This window comes from Choloepus didactylus, chromosome 16 (genome assembly GCF_015220235.1).
Source record: "Choloepus didactylus isolate mChoDid1 chromosome 16, mChoDid1.pri, whole genome shotgun sequence".
Lineage (NCBI taxonomy): Eukaryota > Metazoa > Chordata > Mammalia > Pilosa > Megalonychidae > Choloepus > Choloepus didactylus.
In genome coordinates this window covers 67,041,667-67,067,077 of record NC_051322.1, presented here as the reverse complement: position 1 = coordinate 67,067,077, position 25,411 = coordinate 67,041,667, and the positions used below count along the sequence as shown (strand labels likewise).

Here is a 25,411-nt window from a genome sequence, read left to right as displayed (position 1 = left end):
TCCCCAAGCTCTGACCTGTGTCCCCTCAACTCAGCGAGAACCCCCAAATTCTGTTGAAGTCCCCTGTCTACATGCAGGTATCTCCAGGCGGGAAGCCAAGTGATGGGGGACTCACGTCATGGTTTTCCATCTCTCAGGAATCAAGGAACTTCATTCTCTGTTGTCCAGTGTCTGAAAGCAGTTGTGGGGTACATTTTGTTTTCTAGTTTTTTCCTCCAGTAGGGCAAGTCTGATACCAGTGACCCCAAAACAGTTGGAAGTGAAAGTTCTTACCTTCCCTTTTTACATGAAGTACTTTTTTTATTAGTTCATTTGAAAATGGTAGCCCTTCCTCGTGTAACTGAGCATTTGGTGACTTGTTTTACATTTTGTCTCTCTTTTTCACTTGGACTTCCAGTTGTTTGTAGATGTATCTGAGACCCCCTTAAGGAGCCTAAGCTGTGTCTTTTTTCCATTTTTCCCAGAACTGTGAACACAACACCACTGGGAAGCACTGCGATCACTGCCTTCCCGGCTTCTATGGGATGCCTTCCCGAGGAACGCCGGGGGACTGCCAGCCCTGTGCCTGCCCCCTCTCCGCAGCCTCCAACAAGTAAGCCCAGAAGACCCTGCCGGGAAACACCCTTGCTGTCTGCAAGCAAAGCTTTTTCTTTCTCAGTCTTTCCATTTGAGAGGTGTACTGATGCAGTCAATCCTCAGGATTCGCAGATTCTGTACTTGAAAATTCGCCCACTTACTAAATTTTATTTGTGACCCTCAAATCAGTGTTGACGGTGTTTTCACAGTCATTTGTGGACTTGTGCAGAGTGGTGAAAAATTAGAGTTGCCTGACACATGCACGTTCACAGCTGATGTCGAACAAGGCATCTTTTCTCACACTGTAAATGAGTGTCCTTTCCATTTTCTACGTAGGGCCGTGTTTTTCATATTTTTATACTTTTTGGTGATTTCGCTGTTTAAAATGGCCTCTAAGAGTAGTGCCGAAGTGCTGTCCAGTGTTTCTAGGTGCAAGAAGGCTGTGACATGCCTTATGGAGAAAACACGTGTTTTGACAGACTTCGCTGGGTATGAGTTATAGCACTGTTGGCTGTGAGTGCAACATTAATGAACCACTAATCTATATTAAGTAAGAACTCTCTAAGCAGAAATGCACTTAAAATAAGGTTACATCTCAATCAGTGAAGGCTCACAGGAATCTAACCCTGAATTTTCCCCAGGAGCAGTGGTCTAGTTTTTGCTAATTCAGTGTTCACGGCAACTTTATAGAACATAGCTATCATGAATAATGAGAACTGACTGTATCTTAAGAGCAAGACTTTGCTTGTAATTAGAGTATGAGTTTTGAGCAGTGGTAATTAATTAGGAATAAGGATGGAGTGGTCAGTTATCTTTAAAAAACAAAGTTCAGTATAGTAAAATATGCAAGAACAGTTGCATGACAGCAAAGACATTTGGAAATTTTTTTCCTCTTGGTCTAATGCTGGTTATCAGTTCACAAATACGCATCATGTGCCTACCCCTGGGCTGGGAGGTACAGTGGATACAGAGATGAACAAAACCCTGTTCCTCAGGAGTTTTTGAGCTAATGACGACAACATGTGAGTCTGAGAATAAACAAGAGTGAGCCGGAGTCATTCATTAATTCCGCACATTTACTGAGTGCCTGCTGTATACCAGGTAGGCGCTCTGAGTATAGAGTAGTTTGCACCTGCTCCTGGCTGCCAGGAGCTCATGGTGTGGCCAGAATTCGTGGGAGCAGAGGGAAAGCAACACATGAATTGACCTGGGGAGTCAGGAAAGCTTCTCTGGGGAAGCTCTTGGTCTGAGACTTGAAGGACGAGAAAGAACTTGGCAGGCAAACATAGGAGGGCATTCCAGGCAGAAGGAACTGAGCGTGCCAAGATGCTGCCGCACAAAAGAACATGTCTTGTTTGAGGAATGGCATGTAGTTCTAGAGCACAAACCCTGAGGAGAGGAGGAAGGAGATAATCTTGAGGGAGGCCGCGTATGTCACGCACGGGCCTGAGAGCCAGCTGTTTAAAAGCCTCTTTCTGTCTCATTTCGTTTATCCTTTCAAACTCTTCCTCTAACCCCTCCCAAAGAATTCTCCCCATTGGGAATCTTTATTTGAAACCCTGGTATTTAAAATAGATACAACCAGGGCTGTTTCTGACAAAACCCTGTGGTACTCTCATCTGCCTCCCTGAGACGCAGAGATGGGGTTTGAAAAGGAACTTGGCCTTCCGGGGGGTCCTTTCAGGGATGTGGGAGCCTGCAGTGCAGGTGGCTTGGACCGGTCTTGTGTCTGAGTGAGCTCACTCTTGAGCCAGTGTGGGGCGAGGTTCTGAGGCAGCAGGGCCAGCATATTACACCAAGGGGCAGGAGGGTACTGGAAAAGAGCCCACCTTGACCTGGAGTATCACAGTGGGCTTCCTGGAGGAAGCTGAGTTGGTCAGTAGGGAGGGGAGTGGAGCACGTCATCTGAGGGACAGGCAGGGTCAAGATGGAGCAGGGAGTGCAGTGACTTCTGATTTTAACATCTTGACAGCTTCAGCCCCACCTGCCACCTGGAAGACGGAGATGACATGGTCTGTGACAACTGTGCAGTGGGCTACTCGGGGACGTGGTGCGAGAGGTACTCCACTTGCTCTGCTGCTTTGAAACATTGCATTGAGAGTGTCTTTATTTAAATAAAAATTATACGTTTATTTATACTTTACGTCGGCAATGCTTCCTTGCTTTTATTATTTAAATTGTAGAAACTGGACAATTGAAAGCTGAGACTGAATTCTACAAAAGCACAGGAAAACCATTAAAATGAATCAGCCAAATTATACAGTAACTTTTTTCAAGGGTAGAAAAGTGTTTGGGGAGCCTAATCATTATTTCGTATAATCATGGAAACAGACCAGCATACCTGCTAAAAAATTAGTTTTTGAACATCCTGGGAATTTGTAGAGAACTGTCTTGTAGCTAGCTCCTCGATCATCTGAGTTTTTGTCAAGAATGATACAAAATGTTGAGGAATTAGCATTAAAGGGCTCACACATTTAGAATATTGCACCACTCTGGATAATTCCATCTGTGGTGGTGGTCTGATGGGAGAGTTTTCTCCTGGCACCCGGAAGCTAGCGTCACTCGTCCCCACTTGTGAGCCTGAGGGCCGAGCTCCTGCCGCGTGAGCTCCCATGTGCCCGACAGTGGGCACATGCATTCCGGTCTTGTCGTGGACGTGCTCCTTTTTCTGCACAATGGGCAAGGGGAGTCTGGGAATGCCTGAGCTCGGAGTTGCAGTCCTTTGCCAGGAAATCACCGGTAAAATAGTCTGATTTATTCACCCGGGAACCCCTGGGCTCAGTGGTAATTTCTTGAGTTCCTTCATTGATCCGGTCCTTCTTTCAATCCTCTGCAGATGTGCAGATGGTTACTACGGGAACCCCACGGTTCCGGGGGAGTCCTGTGTCCCGTGTAATTGCAGCGGGAATGTGGACCCCAACGACACTGGTGTCTGTGACCCAGTCACCGGGGAGTGCCTGAAGTGCCTGGGGAACACCGGGGGTGCCCACTGTGAGCGGTGCACCGCGGGCTTCTACGGCGACGCCCTGACGGCCAAGAACTGCTGCGGTGAGTGCCGGGGGGTAATGTGGGTTTGGGGTCCCGCCCTGGGCCGTTTTCCTCCTTCCACTTACAGGGGTCAAAATGGGCTTGGCCCACGAGGTGACTGTGTCTGGAGAGGTTTCTTGTGTTAGTGCTGGATTTCTAATTTATCTGATATAGAACCAGGAGCAGACTGCCACCTCTCTACCTTACTCGTTCAAGTGTAAATTGAGGGTGGTGTTCCATTTTAGGAGAAAGTGCTATTTACAAAGTGCTAGCACAGCTCTAGTGACTGGAAATGGTGGGGAGTGACCCTCAAAGCGAGTCACGATTGGGAGAGAGGTGCTAAGTGATTTTACAAGGCAGATGGGATTTTCTCATGTAGATGGAGAGATGGTTACACTCTCAGCCCGGAAAATGGGTAAAGCTCCCTCTGGGCAAATCTCTGAGTGGGCTGGGCCTGCCCTCCCCGTCCACGGCCGGTCAGCAGAGTTCTGCTTTCGTCCTTGGCCTTAAGGAAAACAGATTGTCCTATACCTGAGATGACACACCGAGAACCTGCCGACTGCCACAACTCTGAGAATTTTGCTCAGTTCTTAAAAAAGTCTTGAAAGAATAAAAAATGGCAGTTATCAGGTTTTTTATAATAAAGTCCTGTAAATGCTCAAGTCTGACTATGATATTACAATGTGGAGACACAAGAGGGTGCTAGCAACATGCACAGAAAATAATTTTCATAGGAACTTACGAGATTGAAAACATAGTACTTGCTCTGAGACCATCAACCTGATCTTTAGAAGCTGGGATGCCTTGACTGATTTTCAGAGGATGATAATTATAATAACTAATATTTATATAATGCTTCAAAGCTTACAGAGTGCTTTTGCAATCCTGTGCTATTTTCTTTACTCTTAACTGTCAACATTGATGATTCCTTCCTTCATCCATTTATAGTTTATTAAATGACAATTACTTCCAAGGCACCATATTGAATTTTTTGGTCGAAGTCTACTAGGGAGCTGGAAAAAGCACACATGTGGATCCCAGGCTTTGGAGTTTGACTAACGTGGTTTTGATGCCAGGCTGACTAGCTGCTTATGAACCTTTCTGAGCCATATTTTCTTATAAATAAAATGGACACAATTATACCTGTGTCTTATAGCCTTTCTAAGAATTCAGTGGGATAATCAACTTAGAGTTCCAGGCATAATTAAATGTTAGCCATTAGAATTAGTAGTAATAATAGTTTTTTTTTTATTTTTCGAGACCTGTCTCATCAAATCAAAGTAAAATGTAAGCCATGTATATAATTTCAAATTTCCTGGTAGTCACATTTTAAAAATAAACAGAAACAGGTAACGTTTATTTTAATAATATATCTTATTTAACCCAATATAGCGAAACTGTTATTGTTTTCTCATGTAATCAAGTTTTAAAAATATTAAGTTTAAAAAATTGCTTTTTTTCATGCTGAGTTCTCAAAATTCAGTGTATAGTTTGTAGCCCATCTCCACCAGGAGGCTGAATTATTTGATTTGTGTTTAGACTGCATAAAATTTACAGTTGAAAAGGTAGATTCACGTCTTCAAAGTGTTGAAGTCTACTTAAAGGTTTGCCATCATGTCCCCCCAAATTATTTTCCCTTAGCTTTTGCATCCACATTGATACAACTGCTTCAGGATTTAGGCTGAAGTTAAAAACCACTGGAAATTCAGTTCCTCGGTTGCATTAGCCGCATTCCAAGTGCTTGGTAGACACGCATGGTCCCTGGTGCCCATCTCGGTCAGAACCATTCTAGGGCAGTGTGGGACTTTCCCTGGGGTGGGCGTGAAGCTCTCTGGGGGCAGGAGAGCAGAGTCCAGGGCTGCCCCTTGGAGAAAGGCACACCTTTGGCCTCATGCCCAAGAGAGATATCCAGGGGGGCCGACGAGCAGCGGGAAGATGTCTTCCAGGCAAGATGGCAGGCCCTGCCCTGAGTACGGACACTGGAAAGCATGCGGTTAGAATGTAAAGGTGCAGCCAGGTAATGGCAGGGGTGTTGGGCCATGTTGAAGGGACTTACGTGTATGTTGAAGTAGGACTTGTGTGCAAAGCTGAGGATGCACTGTCCACCCTGTACTCACACTCATGGAACATGCTCAGAGTTGCTGGGCAGGGCACACATGGATCTGTGTGTTTGTGTGTCCGCTCTGCCCCCGGTGTTGAGGATAGAGTGGGTCAGGGGCTCTTGGGACAGGGGCCAGACCCATAAAGAGTCTTGCTGGTGAGAGTTACCGAGGGCTTCAAGTAGGTTCTTTGCCCTGGTAGAAAAAGGGAAGATATAAAATGTAAGGTCTTGGTGACATGGAAGATAGGGAGAGCAGGGTTGGAAAAAGTAGGGCTCTGGTCTGTGTCCAAGTTATTGGCCCGGGCAGCTGGGCTGGTTTTGGAACTGATGACACCCAGGTTCTCTTTAGTTTCTGAACATTAGCTCTTCTTGTTTCTTTTCCCGTCTCCTCTGTCCCCTTCCCTAGCTTTGATATTTCACTAGAAATCCTTCCTGAATTTCCGGGTCTATGACTTCACCTAGGTCCCCACACTCTTATATAATGCCTTAGTTTATTAGGTTAAGCCAAGTGAAAATGCCAGTATTCCATATTTTTGAACTGAAAACAAATAAACAAAAAAACAGAACAAGCAATTTCATCCGGCTTAACCTGATGTTTATCTGTTTACTCACCTGTATCCCTGACTCACCTGGAGTTTGGTGAGAGCAAGAATGATGCTGTCATGTCCACCTGTCCTTGGTCACTAGTGCTTGGCCCTGACCTGAGTTTGGTGACGTGTGAGGAGGGGATGGGCCGGGGCCCCACAGTGGGGGCAGCAGGTAGGCAGGACACTGAGCTCCATTTGGTCACGCGTCACGTGGGAAGTTCTGCCGTGGTTGAGAAGCCTTTTGGATTTTCAGGAGTGCAGGAAGCAGGGAAGAAATGGAGACTGGAGACTGGGGAGAGTCATCAACTCTGAGATAGTAGTTGGAGCAGCAGGGGTGGCTACAGCTGTCCAGGGTGTCGGAGCTGAGGGAGAAAAAGGGTCCAGAAACCCCCACCCAGCTCCAATACGGAAGGAACCTCTTGAAGTAAGTTAAATGGGCATACTTTTTATATTATGGGGTTCTAAGGAGAATTAAAATATATGTAAAACATCTGGTAGCCAGTAATTGGCAACCATTCTTCATTAATATTACTTATAACTAATAGTATTTTATTGATAATTGCCATAATAATTATTACTACTAAGGATCACTGTACTAAAAGCTGTGTGACTTGACACCAGTAACTTCATCTTTCTAAGTTTTGGATTTCACATCTAAATATAGAAAATTGTTGTTCTTCCCTTCTAAGTTTGTTCTGAGGATTCCGTGAAGTCTTGACTGCAGTGTCACAAGCAAACACTGACAGGCACCTGATAATGAATCTTATTTATCATCATTAATTATCTTGGGATTATTGTATTCGTACTGAGCTTTGACTGTTCCCAGAGGGAGAGGTGTGTTAAATGCAGCACAGGGGGGCTGCATGAGAAAGAAGAAACCCAGAAGTGCAGATGTCAGGAAAAGCTCCGTGAGAGAGGTTCCAAAAGGAGGGAGTGGTCAGCGGGTCAGAATCCCCTGAAAGATGCAGTAAGATGAGGGCTGGAAACACACTCACAAATCTGACAACTAGGATATAAATGTGGAAGTGGAACAAGCAGTGTTGGTAGAAAAGGGAGCAGGAGGGCACAAGACAAACGTTGAGTTGGGTGGGTGTGCAAAGCTCTGAGTGAGAGCAGACGGAGTTGGTCGGGAGAGGTGTCATCCTGTGTATAAAGTTAAGGGTGTGTGTGTCTGCATGTGCATTTGTGCATGTTTGCATATGTGCATGTGAGTGTGTGCCCATGTGGGTGCATGTGTATGCATGCATGTGCACACATGTATTTGTGTGGGGGGTACATGCACGTGCGCATGCATGTGTGTGCGTATGTGTGTGCATGTATTGTTTTGTGCATGTGTGCAAGTACATGCATGCTTATGTGAGCACGTGCACATGCACGTGTATGTGTGCATATATGTGTGTGTGCTTGTGTGTGCAGGTGCGTGTGTGTCTTGTTGCTGGCAGATTGTTGAGAATGGTTGTCTGCTGAGGAGTGAGTAGAACGAGCAGAGTGAAGCTACAGGGATGGGTAGAGCAAGGGCCCTGAGGGACGGCCGGGCATGTGGTACAGAGCATGCCTGGCCCCCTGCAGGGGCTAGCATCACCCACTTCCACCTGAGCAAACAGATGCTGAGACAGAGGTCCAGTGGCTTGGCAAGCTTGGCCATGGTCAGCGAAGGACTCCAGATTCTAATACTTTTGTTCTGACCATTGACATTCCAGTTGCTGACTTCCACCCTTCCCCCACCCCCAATGCCCTGTGCTGCCCCCCAAACTGCTAGACTTCGGCTTTCAGTCATTTGGAACCTCTCCCCTCTCCTCCCCTCTCCTCCCCTTTTCTTCTACTCTTAATACACATTCTCTCCTTTCTATAACAATATGCGTAAGTGGTTGAACATTTTCAGCGTCCAAGCCTTCATAAGCAGTGTATGCAGCCTGGGATATTTTGTCAATGAATACATTATATATTTTAACTAACAAGCATAATGACAGTTGTGGTGTGAAAAATGATTAAACAGTTCTTGGATCCATTAAATTGCATTGTTTTGAAAAGCTGGGGGGACTTTGTAGCTTTAAACATCAATTTTGTAAATATAGATAAATCACAAACAGCTGGCCTGAAGGTAAATGTATTAGAAATAGAAAGATTCATGGCTTAGAACAGGGAAATACTTTTCATTAAATTATGAAATATAATATTGATATATATATTACCTAGATTATGTCTGATCTGTAAAAATGTTAAATTTATACATGATTGGAATGAGAGTGAATTAACTGACTTTGAAATTGCTATTACATGTTTTTTCTCATGAAGATGTATTGATATACTCCAGTAGCTCATTTTAAAATTTTTGAGGAATTCATGAAATTGGCCAAGTTAGTTTGTTAATTATTTATCTTCAGTCACTTCAATAGTTTGTTCTCTGTAATGGTTTCTTCCACCAACCCTATTTTGTCTTGCTCTCTAGAAAAATACTAAATTTTGAGAGTTATCTTCTTTTAGTTTTGTGACTTAAAACAGAAAGGATTTATAGCATAAAAATACTTTGCCTTTGGAGATTAAAGGATCCTTACTGTGACCGTACCCAGAAATGAACACTGATCTGTCTGTCTTTTCTTGTTAGCCTGTGAGTGCCACGAGAAAGGCTCTCTTTCTCTGGTTTGTCACCCTGAGACAGGACTCTGTGACTGCAAACCACACGTGGCTGGGCGGCAGTGTGACCATTGCTTGGTAAGACGCATCCTAGCTTGGGTCAAACTAACTATCTGTCAAGAATGTTTAAAAGGGAGGAAGACAGAACGACCTGACTGTGGTCAATGAATGCTCTTCAACCCAACATGGAGAGAGCGTTTATTCCTTTTACAAAGGAGCGGAATTGGGCTTTAACACTATTTGATTCTTATGTTTGATTTGGAAAACACTCTGTTTGGTGTTGACCACATGTTAAAGGGTGTTTGTGCTTCTATGATTTTCCTCCCTCCCTGTGCGATAGCCTGGATATTATGGGCTGGAAGTGGGTCTTGGCTGCCTGCCCTGCAACTGTAGCACCACGGGCTCCACATCGGACCACTGCTCGGGCGAAGGCCAGTGTCACTGTGTCCCCGGAGTGGCTGGGAGAAGGTGCGACAGGTGTGCACGTGGCTTCTACGGCTACCGGGACGGCAGCTGCACACGTAAGCGATTAGACTATAATAATTTCCAGGCTGTCCTTTGGGACACCTCTGATGACTCCCAAGAAAATTATGTTAAGTTCTTCTATTTGTTCTCGTCTTTAAATGTAGAATTTTCACCTTATTTTCTGTTTCTGAAACCTAACCTGGGTATACGAGCACATAAGCTTTAGAGCCTGGGAGTTCCACCTACTAAATGTGGGAACGTAGAGTAATTGCTTAACTTCACTTTGCCTTAGTTTCCTTGTCTGTAAAATGGAGACAAAATTGGAATCCACATCAAGGAGTTTGTCGTGAGGGTTATACTTAAAGCTCTTAACACAGCATTTGGCTCACTAAAAATGTGCAATAAATATTAGCTCCCTGTCTCCTTTCCACCTGTGAGATCTATTCCACCTTTTCTCTTTTTCTCCTGCTCAGATCTCCCAGCATGCAAGAGCAGGGAGCTCCCACCAGACGCAAGGGGTCTTGGGAATCGCAAAGAATGGTTTAGAGTGTTCATCACGGGGAAGTAACATGTGATGTCAGCTCTTACTCTCCGTCTCAGTGGCCGTCCCCATGCGTAACGGAACCATTTGTCTTTATTTCAGCCTGTGACTGTGCTCACACTCAGAACTCTTGTGACCCAGACTCTGGAGAGTGCCTCTGCCCTCCCCACACACGGGGGTTCGGATGTGAGGACTGCGAGGGCGGCTTCTGGGGCCACGACGGGGAGCTTGGCTGCAAGGTGGGCTCTGTGCTCTGTGCGTTTTCTGACCTGAGACTCATTTGGCTCTAGCAACTTTCATCCCTTGTCTTTCATCCGTTTGCTTGATTTGAGCCCATTAAATAGCTTTGTGGTTTATATCTAAAACTCAGCACAGGCTAAAGAAGGAAAATAAAAGATGCAGCACCCTTAAAGTACACGATTCTAAGGTTTCTTCAAGAACTTAGTCGTGGAACTCATGACCAGAAGATCAGAGATTTAATTTGGTGCCCTTTGAGTATCTTCTGCCATGTGCGTAATCATCCAGAATAGAAGTATTCATCGTTTTACTGTGAGGTTATGTCCAAGCGTCAAGGGCTCTCGTTTTCTAAGTGATTTTCTTCAGTTATATTTAGATATATATTTTTCTGTTTTGAAAGCAAAGAAAAATTATTTGACTTCTGAAATAATTTTGCAGGACGATCGGACCTGTTGAGCTATTTAATTTCAGTTTTCAGTTTTGGCCCAAAGCACATGTGTCATAAAGGGGCACAGAGGCCCAGCGGAGCAATCCCCTCTCCTCTCCTGCAGGCACACGGCAGAATGAATGCAGAGCAACTGTGAGAGAGCAAGAGAGAGCAAGAGAGAGAGAGAGAGAGAGAGAGGCTCATTTGTATTATTTCCCCACACTATGCAGACTTAAAAGCTGCCTTTTTATTTATCTGGTGGTTTTTTTCCCCCTTTAGGCCTGCAATTGCAGCAGTGTAGGGTCAGCCAGTCATCAGTGTGATGTGCTAACTGGTCACTGCCTGTGCAAGCCTGAATTTGGTGGGCCGAGCTGTGCTCAGTGCTCCCTGGGTCACAGACACTTTCCAGACTGTTCTCCCTGTGACTGTGACCTGAGAGGGACATTGGAGCACACCTGTGACGCCAAGCGGGGCCTCTGCAGCTGTGAAGAGGACACTGGGGCCTGTTCTTGCAAGGTATCTGCTGGTGATGCTCTACTTCCTTCCACCCTCCGCTCGCCGGTGTGACTTCTCTGCTTTTAACTCTTTTAATAGCCTCTTTTCCTAGTGGCCCCTGACTAAATGAGCTTGTGCTACCTTCTATGTCTGAGTTTAAATCCTGTGTGTGCCCTTCTCTGCATGGAATTTTCCTGTCTGTTACCAGTGTCAGATGATGGAACCTATTTGAAAAACACTCTGAGTTTTCTCTCCCATGTTCCTGTGGGTCGAGTGGCCAATCTGTCCTGAACATTCCGGTTAAATAGCTAGCACAGGGCTTCAAGAGGATTTGTGATTTTGTAGCTATTCAGTGATTTTTCACTTGTAAATTGCTGGCCAGAGGAAATGAATGTTTGTGATTTTCCCAGAAAGGTAAGGTTTCAGTGTCCTTTTGGCTTACCACCTCTTATAGCAATTCCCGTTACAGATGGTCACAACAGGTAGGGACCTGACTTAATACCCGTGCAGCCAGTGATTTCCCACATCCACTGATCATCAGAATCATCTGGAAACTCTAGGAAGTTTCCTGGGCCTCGCCCCAGGAGATTATCATCCAGCAGGTCTGAGTTTTGGCCAGGGAATCTGCATTTTCACAGAGCTTCCAGGATGATTCTGACAATCAGCTACATTTGGGGATCACTGATTGAGGCTTTGAGAAAAATGATGCCCAGAAAAGCTAGGGTACACTTCAGGAAATAGCTAGTTCGCTGATGTTGGTTGACCCAAAAATGTTTCTGCGTGTGATCTTGTTTCTACTTGTTCAGAAACCATGGCTCTTATTTTCAGGTGAAAGTAAATTATTTTTTCCCCTTTAGGAAAATGTGTTTGGCCTCCGGTGCAGCGAGTGTAAAGCGGGCACTTACGCGTTCCATGCCGGCAACCCTTTGGGATGTGCCACCTGTTTCTGTTTCGGGCTGTCAGAGACCTGTTCAGAGCTGGAGGGATTTGTGAGGGTCCCGGTAAGTGGCACGTGCAGTGAAAACGCTCTACTTTTACCACCCGACTCCCTTGGGAGTTGAGTCGGGGGTAGGGGAGACAGTGAAGTATTTCCATGAAACCCCCCTCTTATGGCAGCAGAGATTTTAGTCACTGGTTTGGGGTAGTGTGTATGAATCAGAGCTCCACTTCTGTCAGGGGAAGCAAGTGAAGCTTAAATTAACAGTGCCTGGTATTGCTGCTTAGGTAATACAGCAAATGCTTTAGTCAGACAGAAGATAAAACTGCAACGTCTCAACATTCTCCTTTGTATAAAAGAAAATTGATTCCATGCAGCAGTCGTTTGACCCTCCTATGTGCAGAAGCTTAAAGCATTTTAGTTCACTTTAATCCAGATGCCTACATGCAAATGAAAAGCCTTGGATATCTTTCCTATTTTAATAAGGAAGCTGTTTCCTCCGTGAAACGGTGGTGGCATCTGAAAAGCCATCATGTGTGGTTGATGGATGTTCTGAAGTTGCGTGTCTCCTCTCTCCACTGACAGGTGACCCTGGCCTCAGACGGGCCTCTCCTGCGTGTGGTTTCTCAGAGTGACCTGTGGGGCACGACGGTGGGGGTGTATCACCAGCCTCCTGACATCTTGTTGGACGCCGGGACCGTCAGGCAGCACGTCCGTGCTGAGCCCTTTTACTGGCGGCTGCCGGAGCAGTTCCAGGGAGACCAGGTGAGGCCCACGTCCCCGGGACCACTGCCCACACCCTCGCGGGAACGGATGTCACTTAAAATCAGCACAGACGGTGCCGGCCTATCATGAGCCGAAGTGGTTCTTAATTTCCTCTTCTAAGCATGGATGGAGACGCTTCATTCTTATCAAAACCCATCAGACGTATTGTTTAAAATTTTTCTTTCATTTGGGAAGTCCTTTATAGTTCAAATCACGTGACTTTTCTCCTTTCTAAAGCAGTCGTTTGACAGATGTTTATTGTATTTGCTAATATAAGCTCAATATAAGTCAAGTACTGTGGCCTGGGAGATCCTGCTCAAGAAATCATAACTCATATTTTTTTTGGGGGTGGGGGGTCCTATAAAGTAGTCTTGAAAGGCGTTGCTTCCATTTTTGCTTATATAAACATCAGAGTCTGTGTACGAATTCACCTTGATCTTTAAAATTTACAAATGCATATCCAGTGTTCCTATAAATATATTTAATTTTTAATCCAAAAGGGCTTGAAGATAATTAGAATCATTACCCCAATGATTTGTTATTTTGGAGCTTACCCTTGTTAGTATGAAGAACTGTAACTGGGGTAATTTAATAATCTGTAGCTGTCAAATTGGAGGGAAGCAAATCCCAGACGACATATTTCACCCCAGTGACGTATTTTTTTAAATTGCATATTTAAACAAGATTTGTTCCCAGTGGCAGCAGGCTTGTAAAAAAGTGTTCGTTAACCAGGGCTCTGTCCGAGAAATAACCACCCATTTATTGTTTGGATAGCTCATGGCCTATGGTGGTAAACTAAAATACAGTGTGTCCTTCTACTCCTCCGACGGCTTGGGCACCTCCAACTTTGAGCCTCAAGTTCTCATCAAAGGAGGTTGGAGCAGGAAGCACGTCATCTACATGGATGCACCTGCCCCGGAGAACGGAGCGCGAGAAGAGCGGGAAGTAGAGATGAAAGAGGTGATCTTTTCACATGGGCTCCCTTAAGGGTGTGAACTTTGCCATTGAGGTAGTGACATTGCGATGCTGTTCATAAGAGAATGAACAAGAATGAGCAAGAAGACCCTGGTATCCAAGTCCCAATGGGTTTTGCACAGTTTCTAAAAAATCCCCAAATTTCATATTCTCAAGAAATGCATATTAAGCTCTTGTTAACTTAATTTAGTGGGAAGTGCATCTTCAATTTTTTATCTCGGTACGTGAGTCCTAGCCTATATGGCTTTGATGGCATGGAAGTCTTTGGACTTGCCTGAGTTGGGGAAACGTGTATTGATTCACTCCGCAGATCATTTCTGAGTGTGTATTCTGTGACTGGCACTGTCTTGGGAAGTGTGTATCGATTGACTAATAAAATGTCACTGTCCTGATCCTGTGGGGTTTATGGGAGATCATCTTAGTTAAACCTAGTGACGTGCATAGAGCTGGGCTCATTTCTGGAGAAATTTATGAAAGAAACACCCTCTAAGTAAGTGTATACGCCTTTGAGAATTTGGACTCTGAATTTAATTGAATGTATTTCTCATCCACAGAATTTCTGGAAATATTTTAATTCTGTTTCTGAAAAACCTATAACACGCTCAGACTTTATGTCTGTTCTTAGCAGCATTGAGTACATCCTCATCAAAGCATCCTACGGTCAGGGATTACAGCAAAGCAGGTACGTGGACATTTCTCCAGGAGTTTTGATGCCTTTCTTACGAAGAGCTAACTGAAGGAGACCAATTCACTTCCCCCATTACCTACTGTCTTTTTCCTTATATGTACCTCCTTCTTTCACCAAAACCTTCTTAAACATTAGTATCGTTATGTCATTTGTGAAATCTGACATGAATTACCCACATCCCCTACTAAGGTGTATATAAAAGATAAGAACCTAAGTGCATGATATCTGAGTTTAAAATAAAATGTAAACAAATGAAACAAAATTCTGATATAGTCTGCTCTTAAAAACAGAAATGTCCTATTTCTTTGTAAAGATAAAAATAGAATTCTGTGAACTGTCATGCTTTAGCCCATAAAGAAAGCCACCAAGTTTTGGCCAAACCAGTACTTTGGGAGGTCTTGCGGATGTACTTTCCGTAACATTCTTTTCCAGTTCTAAAATTTAATCTGAGGACCTTGATGTGCACTGACAGTTCTAATGTACTTTAATACTTTTCATTTATAATCTGGGAGAAAAGCTCAGGTTTAACGTATAAGCAAATGTTGCTAGGTGACATGTTATGCTTCTAGAAAATGTCCTTCTAAATGTTAGCTTTTATGTTCTCACTTCTTAACACAACGGTTTCACAGAATCTCCAGAATTTCCATGGAGGTAGGTAGAAGGGCTGAAGAGCTGCTCCCCGGGACAGAGGGGGCCACCCTCTTAGAGAACTGTGTCTGTCCTCCTAGCACAACTGGATTCTCCTGCCAGGTAGGGAAGCTGCGGGGAACAAAGAAAACAACACGTTTCCTGGTTTTGCATTGAAATGTGCTTGTTACCAAAACTCCAAGTGATGAACAGAGCTTGTGTGTATCTTTTGCATCACCTCAGGACTGTGCCCCTGGGTACCACAGAGGGAAACTTCCAGAAGGTGGTCGCAGAGGACCCCGTCCACTCATTGCTCCGTGTGTGCCTTGCAGTTGCAACAACCACAGTGAAACGTGTGACCCCGAAACTGGAAAGTGTCTGGTATGCTCATCTGTGCGGGTGCTTGTCCGAAGTTTAGAGCTAGAGTGGGGACAGAATTTGATGCAAAATATCACAAATACATTTCCCTCAGAAAGGCTTAGCTGGCTTCTGGAAATTTTTTTTCTAAATTTTACTTTCTTAATGAATCTGATCATTTGTGAGTGTTGATTTGGGAATAGTGTAGTGTCCCTTGCTTTTACTTACAGTCAAAGTAGATAACTTTATGTCTATAATTTGAAAGGTCACCTGGAAGTTTTTACATAAGTTAATGCCAATGTTGAAAGTTTGTTTCTTTGTGTAAAATATTGACCTCTCCTTGCATTTTAAGAAAATGCATATTTTCCTGGGCGATGAGAACATGACAAATTATTCACATCTCAGGATGCATTTGCATCTCGGCCACCCTCCCCAAAGCCAAGACTGATCTCCAGGAGATGAGAGCAGAGATAACCGAAAAGGACCAGTATACCCAGATAGAAACCTTGAGCAAACGTTTAAGCTGATGATCCTTACGTTTAACCTAAAGTGCTCTGATGTTCTCTGCCTGAAATCTCATTCTTCACAATAACTAACAGAAGCATGGGTTGCTTGTTTGCACCGTGCTAAGGCTCACCTGCCTCAGGTACAAGAACTCACTGAAGGGAAATGAGCTGCCTGCCCACCAGGACAGACGAGCTGAAGTTGGTCAGCCTTGGTCGCCCAGGTCACAAGGGGACACATCAGCACCAGAATAGAGGAATTAGGAAAACGAGTCTCACCTGGGCCTTTCACCCCACTCCACGGTTTGCCTCTTAGTCCAGCCAGAAGTGGCTTTCATACATGAAGTCGAAAGGCGATCTCCACTGGGGAAGCTGTGATGATTGCCCTGCACAGATTAGTTTAGAAACTGGAGCACTGCACGGTTGTCCACAATGAAAACGCTCCCTGTTAACCTTTACTGACCCCGTAATACATGTGGACTGATGGAATGATTCCAGTTACACCAGATTAAATGGACTTCATGAAGATGCAGAGCTGCAACACCATTTTAAAAAGTTTGTTCATTCTAAGCAGCTCACAACCCAGGCAAAAGCAAAATAGGAAGAATGAGATCTCTTTTAAGGATTTAAGGAGAATTGATTTCAGGAAAACTAAAGTGAGATGTAATAAGCTGGGAAGGGACACTGGTTGATCCCAAGGAAACAGGTCACATGGATAGTTTAAAGAAGTTGGTCAGTTATTTCATGCTTCATCACTACTGGGTACAATGAACTATTTTAACAAGGTTGGGTTCTCCTGAGGAATTAAATTATGGGCCTTTCCTGGCCTAAATTCACCAGAACAATCTGTTGATTGGTGCCCCTGAAATAATCTGGCCTGCTTAACCTAATCCATGAAAAACCACCTTCTGTCGTGAGAAGAGCCTCCCTTGGTAAACACTGACTGGTAACTCTCAGACAGTTCCCTGCTCTGGGATGGGGATGACGAGTCAGGTGTTATCTGGAACCCATAAGGTCTCGGAGGCTTCCTGAGATGTTACCTGGGCCTGTTAATCCAATACTACAGAACTAAACACTGAATATGTGTCCTGCCAGGACTCTGGACACGGGTTCCACTTCTGGAATTTTCTTCTGCAGTCTCATGAGGTTCAGCAGAGCACATTTTGGTTCAGCCATTTCCCCCTTTTTACTGGAAGATCTGAATTATCTATTTGTCCCAATGGCTTCTCTTTCATTTAGTCATTGTCAATTCCTGGAACCAAAACCCTGCAGGTTCCTAACCTCTTAGCGTCTAATCAGAAAATTGGGTCTGGGCTTCGAGGAAGGAATTTCAGGTTTGAATGCACCCCCCATTCTTGTCAGAGGCCCTTCAGATCTGTGTGTATTTTCTTTAAGAATGTACCAGTCATTTCTAGGCTGTGTTGGATGAGTGCAGCCTTATAATGAATGAAGGACATAGAGCTGGAAATGATTTTAGGATTGACATATATACATATATGAAGAAAAATGCTCCCCTCACCTTAAGAATTAAAACTCTCTCTCTCTCTCTCTCTCACACACACACACACAACACTAACTGAGGAAAAGTGGCCATGCTTAGCTGTGGCCAGGTAAGAATGAGTTCTAATAATGCCCAATTGTTCACCTCTTCTTTTGAAACGCGGGACCCCAGAACTGCAGCCATAACACCACCGGTGACCACTGCGAAGTGTGTGCTCCTGGATACCATGGGCGTGTGACCGGCTCGGCTGGAGACTGTGCCCTGTGCACTTGTCCTCACGCCCCCCCTGACAGGTAAGCCAGCACAGGTGTGGTCAGTCACACCTGTGCCTGGCAGCTGGGGCTGCCTCCAAGTCTAGCCTTATTTTCCCGTGGCCTATAGTGATTAATATGCTCTGAGTGTTTTAAGAAAAAGTGTACATTCTCTTTACAAGCATTTGAAGAGTATCTTTTCAAAAGCAAATTATCCATGGCGGTATTGACTATTAGATTGGCACCAATTAAAAAAGGGGGCTTTCGGGTTTTGCTCTAAGATTAATTTTAGATTTCAGTCCAGGTATCCGGTGTGTAGAGAGATGAATTGTTATTAATTTTGTTAGTAATGATACAAAAGAATTCAGCACTTATTTAATTTAGGGGAATGGGGTTAGGCTTTATATATGCTGGAGGCTGATTAAGTACTGAAATGCTACGAAATGATAAAATTGGGACTAGGTTCTACCTTGTACTCATGGAGCTTGCATAGAATCACTCTGAATTCAAAAAGAAGTGGAGAATTGAAGTGGGAGTTGGAATATCCAAGGGTCCTTTTTGGTTTAAATGAAAATTATAATTTGTAAGTAATGTTTTATTATTGCATAGAATATTTAGTAAGGTTTTAACCATATGCAGATCAGATGCCAACTTTTGGTATACTGAAATGAAATTTTCTTTTTGACATTTGTTTGACTCTTCTATCTTTTATTGCCTCCAAGTAAGTAATGCTTGATGTTGAGTACCAAGTAAAGCCTCTGTGTATAAGCTTCCCTTGTAAACGATCAAGTCTCCTAAAATTTGTTGTTCATGTTACTTAATTTTTTGATTAATTCTGCATATAAATTTTGACACTTCATATCCACTGTAATCTATGCTATAGAAATACTTGCATACGTGTGCAAAGATGGATATAGTTTAGTATTACTTTTAATCTCAAGAAATAACTCCTACAGGGGATTGGTAGCATACACTCTACACTCCTAGAGTGAGATATTGGACAGACACTAAGAAAAGAGTAAGATGTATCTGTATGTACAGAATTGGAGAAATGGCCAGTTGAATTACATAATCGAATATGTTGTGTGATGCCATTTTTGCAAATGTTCATATCCATATTTATAACCACATCTGTTTGTGCCCTGAGAAATATTTGGAAGAGTGTTTCAGCTTTCTACTTTGAACCTTTCTGCACTGTTGGAATATTTTACCTCTTTCATCAAAAAAGTTATCACTCTTCCTCCCCCCCCAAAGCCCACGATAATAAATTAAAGTTTATAAGCCAGAGATATAGTGAGGTGTAATTGCCCTATGTACGCTATGAATCCTAGAGGCCTTAAGAAGTGTGCTTTGTTTCTGTTTTTGTTTTTTCTTTATCAGAGAAGTTGTGGGTTTATAGAACAATCGTGCATAAAATACAGGATTCCCATATACCACCCTATTATTATCATCTTGCATTGGTGTGGAACATTTGTTACAATTGATGAAAGCATATTTTTTAAATTGTGCTATTAACTATAGTTCATGGTTTAACTTAGAATCCTCTGTTATATAGTGTAGTTCTGTGGATTTTTTTAAAATTTTAATTCTGTTACCATATACACAATCCAACATTTCCCCTTTTAATCATATTCAGATCTGTATTTCAGTGCTGCTAGTTACGTACACAATGTTGTGCTACCATCACCAACAACTGTTACCGAAATATTTCCGCCATTCCAAGTAGAAACCCTGTGTGGTTTTTACACGTTTCATTTCCACGGAAGTGTGTCCCTTAACTATTGAAGGAAGGAAGGAAGTCAGAAGTGTGTAGGGTATGGAGAACCCTGTAACTCATTCTGGAAGTTTTTTTAATAGTTTGCAGGTACCCATCACAGCCTCTAGATGGCGTGTTGGTTATTTAAAATGTGGAGGCAGAGCCTTAGACAGAAAGAAACAGAAGGCTGAAACCGGTGAATGAAGAGATCAACACCCGAGCCCATTATGCAGCTTTGAGCCCAGCCGTTGATGCACTACCTTTACGTCCATTTATTGTCTGTTTCCTCCCTAACTCGTTGCTTTTCTTTCCCCCTTTTTTTCCTCCTTGCCTTTCACTGCAGTTGGGTAAGTTATTTTATTAACATCTGCTCGGCTCTGTTCTCCAGGCCTGTGTTCATGCCTGCCCGTGGTCATTTACAACTCTCTCTTGTCACCTTATCACCCAGTAAGGCAGATTCTCCACCTAAATCTCGGAACAAGACTCTTTTCACCTGAAATGTTTTTGTCTGGTGCCTAACGAGTTGTAACCGATGAGTTCATTTTCCTTCGCTTGGATCCAGAGGCTTGTCACTGGACACGTGTTTCATGGATGCCTGTGGGCACAAGAGAGCCACACACTTGTGCTGATAGCATGTTTATATCTCTTATTTTTTGCCCAATAGATTACAAGCCTGAAAAAGCTTGTCCAGTTGTCCTTTAGGAGCATATCATGTATCCTGATAGTATTGAATAAGTAGCTTAAGAAAGATTTGATGCTACAACTTGGATGACCTTGAAGATATCATGTTCGGTGAAATAAGCCAGACAGAGAAGACAGATGCTGTATGATTCCACTTATAGGAAATAATTAAATATGCAAATTTATAGAGATAGAAAGGAGAGCATGCATTACTAGGGGTGGCAGGGAGGGAGAATGGGGGAGTTAATGCATAGTGGGTACAGAGTTTCTTTTTAGGGTAATGGAAAAGTTTTGGTAATGGATGGTGGTGTTGGCAGCACAGTATGTGAATGTGATTAATTCCCCCAAAATTGTTTGCTTAGGAGTGGTGGATATGGGGAATTTGCTACCACAATTTGCTACCACAATTTTTTTAAAAAAAGAGAAAGTGACTAAAGAGACTATGACAACTAAATGCAATACATGATCCTGGACTGGATCTAATGATAGAGGAGAAAATGTGCAAAAGCCCATTACTGGGACAGTTGGAAAGTTGGAATATAGACTGTAAGCTCTATATCAATGTTAAATTTCTTGAACTTGATAATTATACCTAAGGGTTGCATAAGAGAATATCCTTGCTCTTAGGAAATGTTCATGGAAGTATTATGTGTTAAAGGACAGTGAAGTGTATACATCTACTCTCAAATGTTTACAAAATGGAGAATGTTGCGTAGATATAGAAGGTTGGGTAGATGGATGATTGGATGGAGAGAGAGAGAGGGAACGATATAGCAAATGTGGCAAAATATTAAAAATTGGTGGATCTGGATATTGAGGTAGGGGGTATATTGGAGTTCTTTGTATTGCTTTTGTATTATTTTTGCACCTTTCCTATAAGTTTGAAATTATTGCAAACCAAGATATTTTTTTAAAAAAAGAAAAAGTTGAGGTGCTGTATATGTGAAATTTAAAAAAAAAAATTATTTTCTTCCAGTTTTAGTCCCACTTGTGTCTTGGAAGGTGATCACGGTTTCCGCTGCGATGCCTGCCTGCAAGGCTATGAGGGGCAGCACTGTGAAAGGTATGCTGTGAGTTGTCTCGCAAAATTTGCTGGGCAAGTCCACGCCTTCTAGGATGTATGGGACATATCTGCTAAAGTAAGAGTCGTGATCCATTTGGATGTTTGATCTTACGACTCCTCCAAAACAAGTTGCCCTGTGTATTAAGTAAATGCACTTGCTATCACCGTCTCACCATCTTTTTAGGAAATGAAATGCAGAACGAGGTAAATGGGCCTGGCGTTCCTTGCCTTTCTTTTGGAAGGATGGGGTTTATATATTTACTTACTGGGTTGTTTCTATGGCATGTACCTCCATCTCTCCCTCTCGTAGGTGCTCCCCAGGCTATCACGGGGACCCTCGAATGCCGGGCGGCAGGTGCCAGAAGTGTGAGTGCAGTCCCAGCGGCTCTGTCCATGGTGACTGTGACCCCGCTTCGGGCCAGTGTGTCTGCAAGCCCGGGGCGACGGGGCTGCGCTGCGCAGAGTGCCAGCCGAGGCACGTCCTCGGGGACAGCCACTGCATTTGTGGGTATCCCACCTCCACGTGTTCAAACACTGTTTTTTCCTCTCTGGTGTTTATCTTCATAAGGGAAGGGGCTCACGGTGCCCCATAGTGTCAGCAGCATGAAGGAAAAGACTGTTTGTAGCTAAGCAGAAATTGCCATTGCATCCGCCAGCTTGAACTGTTAGCCATTGCATTTCTGAGCGGCGGCAAAAGGTTCCAGGATAATAGTACTCATTTCCTTGGCATGTGAAGCTGCATGGTAATTTCGACTTTGTAGTTTTAGCTGCCATTAATATTTCCTTTAGTGGAGCGGGAGCAGGTCAGGTGAGGAGATGGAAGACCTTTGTGAGATTGTTGTTTTACCAAATTTCACTAGGGCTCCAGCTCTTTGCTGTCATGGATTTTTTTTTTTCCCCCAGTTGTGATTGGCTTTAATGGGAAGTGCATGGGGTGGTAATCCTGGGATGTTCTGGGTCATTTGTGGGGAAGCCAGGGAGGAAGTAATGTTCAGATCACAGCACTTGAGGGTTTTGTTTTTGTTGTAAGCAAAACCACCCTCGTTACTTTCTCCAGTCTACTCCGTTTGTACTTGCTGAAGGCGTGTCTGCAAACTCTGATGGAGTGGCAGGCCAGGCTTTAAAAGGAAACAGATTTTCAATTCATTGCAAAACGTTTCCCGTTAAAAATTAGCAAATGCACTGGAAAGGTTAGGTGTTTGCCCACCCTGGGATGGAGCCTCGGGCCCAGGTGTTCCTGTGTGACCCAAGGGAAGGCGCTTTTGGGATTTGCATCCCAGGGCTGTCATTTGAGAAGGGTGGCTTAGGGCTTCTGGCCACACCTCCCATGGCACAGCCAGTGTGAGGGTGAAGTCCTGTGTAGCACACTGAAGGGCTTTGTAACATACACTACTAATGCATGTTTTTATACTAAATGGCTCATCTGAACCCATATGAAAAGGTGCAGACAGCTTTGCATGCGCCTTAACTTTCTTTGTTTGTTCTTCCTGTAGCCTGTGATGATGACTGTGTAGGTGTACTGTTGAATGACTTGGATAATGTTGGCGAATTCATTCTTTCTATGAATCTCACTGGCATCGCCCTGGTCCCATATCGCGTTTTGTCAAACCTGGAAAATACAACGAAGTTTCTCAGGGTAGGTACTGATTGGTTCATAGATAGGAGCAGAAATATCTGTCGTTGGCAAGTAGTGTTCATTGGGACCACAGAAGTCCTTCTCTCCATCTTTCCCCAGCGTGGGAATCTCCTGTTCACATCCAGACTGCTGAGCTCCCAGCTTTTGCTTGAATATGACCAGTAACAGGGACCTCACCATCTCCCAAGCCAAACTGGACAGCTCTAGCTGTGTAAAGTTGTTCCATAATGCCTTCCTACAAGTCCCACCCCCAGACCCCTCACTCTGCCTTTTAGACTAATTCAGAGTCCAATCCCTCCTCTTTAAGATTGACCTTTAAATATTTGAAAACAACCCCTTAAAGCAAATACAGAAAATAAATCTGTACAAGTTCCTTTTTTTTCCCTAACCTATTAAGCTTTAACTCCCCATTTCCCCTGTCCCCCCTGCTCCAGCTCTTGGCAAAATGCTTTCTTTATGAATTTGCTTTTCCTATATATTTCATTTAATTGGAATCATAGAAGATTTGTCCTCTTGGACAGTATCTTCTTTAATGTTCGAATATGCCAAAGATAAATTATTTTCTATAAATGTACTATTCTTAACTGGAATTGCACAAAAGTCCCTCCTCTCTGGAAGACCGTATAAAATCTCTGGGGGTAAATTACAGCATTTAGTCAAACAAGGTGTGGGTCAGATACAGAGTGGACGGTTCAATAATTGGCTTGGAAGACAGCATTTTCAGCTAGCATTTTTTATTCCAATTGGAAAAAAATTATGATCTTTAATTTTTGCTTTTTACCAATACATTAGAATTTGAGATAATTTATTCACTGTGCCATGCTGTCATAAAAACGATAGTCATTTCTGAGTATCTTTTAAAACAAAAAGCATTTCTTAGACTTTGTATTTCCTTACGTATGCCTGAGTACGTATGTGTGTGTGAAAGAGAGAGATAGATACTTGATTTAAAATTTTTAATTGGTGCTAATTTTGAATGATTTTGCTCTCATCTAAATCACTTGTCCATTTCTTTATGTTCTTTTTATGTTTATGTAGAGGATGTGGAAGTTTGAACACGTGGGCCCTGGACACTGGTGCTGACTGGTTTCATTACTGACCTATACTGCATCCTTGGGCAAATCACATAACAGCCTTGACCCTAAATTTTCTGGATGCAAAATTAGAAAAATAGTATAGCCACTTTGTAGGGTTGTTGCAACATTTAAATAAAATCATAAGAGGAGAAACAGAAGAGTGCTAGCATGAGTTAGGTACTTAATAATTGCTAGCATTATAAAGGCTTTTATTTAATAATATTGTATTTTAGCCTAGTGGTGTTTTTTTAAATGTTCTTGGCCATTATAATTAGAATTATGTGACTCTGATAGTGAAATAAAGCCAGACTTTTATATAAGAATTTCAGCAGTGTCAGATTCTACTTAACACACTACTGACATTTAAATTTTAAATTTCATCAAACTAATTTATCTGACGTTATACCAATAGCTAAACTTTAGCATTGTTTAATTCTCTCCAGTCTAGTAAAGATAAAATAATGAAATGATGGACTGCTTTCTAAAAATGTATAATACCTGATTATCTGCCTAAAGAATGTGTGTGTGTGTTTTAATGTTTTTGTCTTTAAAGACAGCATTTTTACATATTTTATATCTATATTGGAAATATAATACAAAATGTGACATGATGGGAGCTTGCTGACATAATCAGAAGTTAAGTAGAAATTGGCAAGATGTGATTCATTTTATTTTTTCTGACAATTTCAAGAAAGAAGAATTTCCATGAACAAAAACAGAAATAAAAACTGAGTCTCTGTTAAGAAACAGAGCATTTTATTTTGCAGCATTGTCATCTGTTTCCTTCGTGCTTCTTAGGAATCTTTATTAAAAGACAATACACAAAAGGAACTGGCAAAAATTCAACTTGAAGGTGTCATGGAACGAACCAGTGCTCTGCAAAAGGAGGTAAATTCTGAGCCTGCTTGTACCCCACAGCAGCTCACAAGATCAAGTACACTGAGGCTCTGATTAGATCAGGGCAGCCGCTTCCTTTCGATGGCTGGGCTGCAGGCTCTCCCTCATCAGATTGGTTTCCATGCTGCCAGTTTCTGTGGCTCCGTGGGAAAAGGCTCCTGATTTAATTCCTATAGGTGCCACTGCTAAGGCAAAGAGTTGGGCAAGTCACTTGGCTATTTGACTTCACCATTCTTCTCTGAACCAAGAGGGCTGAGGGTGGGATTAAAAGATGCCTGAGATTTCTTCCTTTTCTTAAACTCACCCCATAACTGAGCATATGGTAGACACTGGGCACTGGGCTCTGCTCAGAGACCCTCCCCTGAAATCCGAGCAAGGCTTTTCACAACTTGCTTTGCAGAGCTAGTTGCACATAAATCTCATTATCTAGTGTCCGCCCAGCATTCAGGGGTGGTTTTGTTTTCTTGACTTTGAATGGCAAGCGAATTAGTTTTTATGTCAGCAGGGAATTATGTATTCTGTTTAGCCCATGCCAAATAAATGGTTTTTAGTGACCCCACCCCACCCCCGAAAAAGAAACTCCTCATTTGCAGATGGTGAGGGAGGTC

General features: G+C 43.1%; 1 protein-coding gene across 2 annotated transcripts in view; it reads left to right on the top strand.

Annotated features, from left to right (window-relative positions):
- Positions 1–25,411, top strand: part of LAMA1 (laminin subunit alpha 1) — a 145,989-nt gene that overhangs the window by 74,824 nt on the left and 45,754 nt on the right. For both annotated transcript variants that reach the window (XM_037806175.1, XM_037806176.1), the window contains exons 17-34: positions 465–592; positions 2,549–2,635; positions 3,413–3,624; positions 8,897–9,003; positions 9,266–9,446; positions 10,034–10,170; positions 10,875–11,111; positions 11,948–12,091; positions 12,613–12,792; positions 13,567–13,752; positions 14,322–14,449; positions 15,085–15,205; positions 15,326–15,463; positions 17,615–17,736; positions 21,108–21,194; positions 21,505–21,698; positions 22,688–22,830; positions 24,705–24,794. In XM_037806175.1, the coding sequence (XP_037662103.1) occupies positions 465–592; positions 2,549–2,635; positions 3,413–3,624; positions 8,897–9,003; positions 9,266–9,446; positions 10,034–10,170; positions 10,875–11,111; positions 11,948–12,091; positions 12,613–12,792; positions 13,567–13,752; positions 14,322–14,449; positions 15,085–15,205; positions 15,326–15,463; positions 17,615–17,736; positions 21,108–21,194; positions 21,505–21,698; positions 22,688–22,830; positions 24,705–24,794 (2,622 nt within the window). The remainder of the gene's footprint in view (positions 1–464; positions 593–2,548; positions 2,636–3,412; positions 3,625–8,896; positions 9,004–9,265; positions 9,447–10,033; positions 10,171–10,874; positions 11,112–11,947; positions 12,092–12,612; positions 12,793–13,566; positions 13,753–14,321; positions 14,450–15,084; positions 15,206–15,325; positions 15,464–17,614; positions 17,737–21,107; positions 21,195–21,504; positions 21,699–22,687; positions 22,831–24,704; positions 24,795–25,411) is intronic.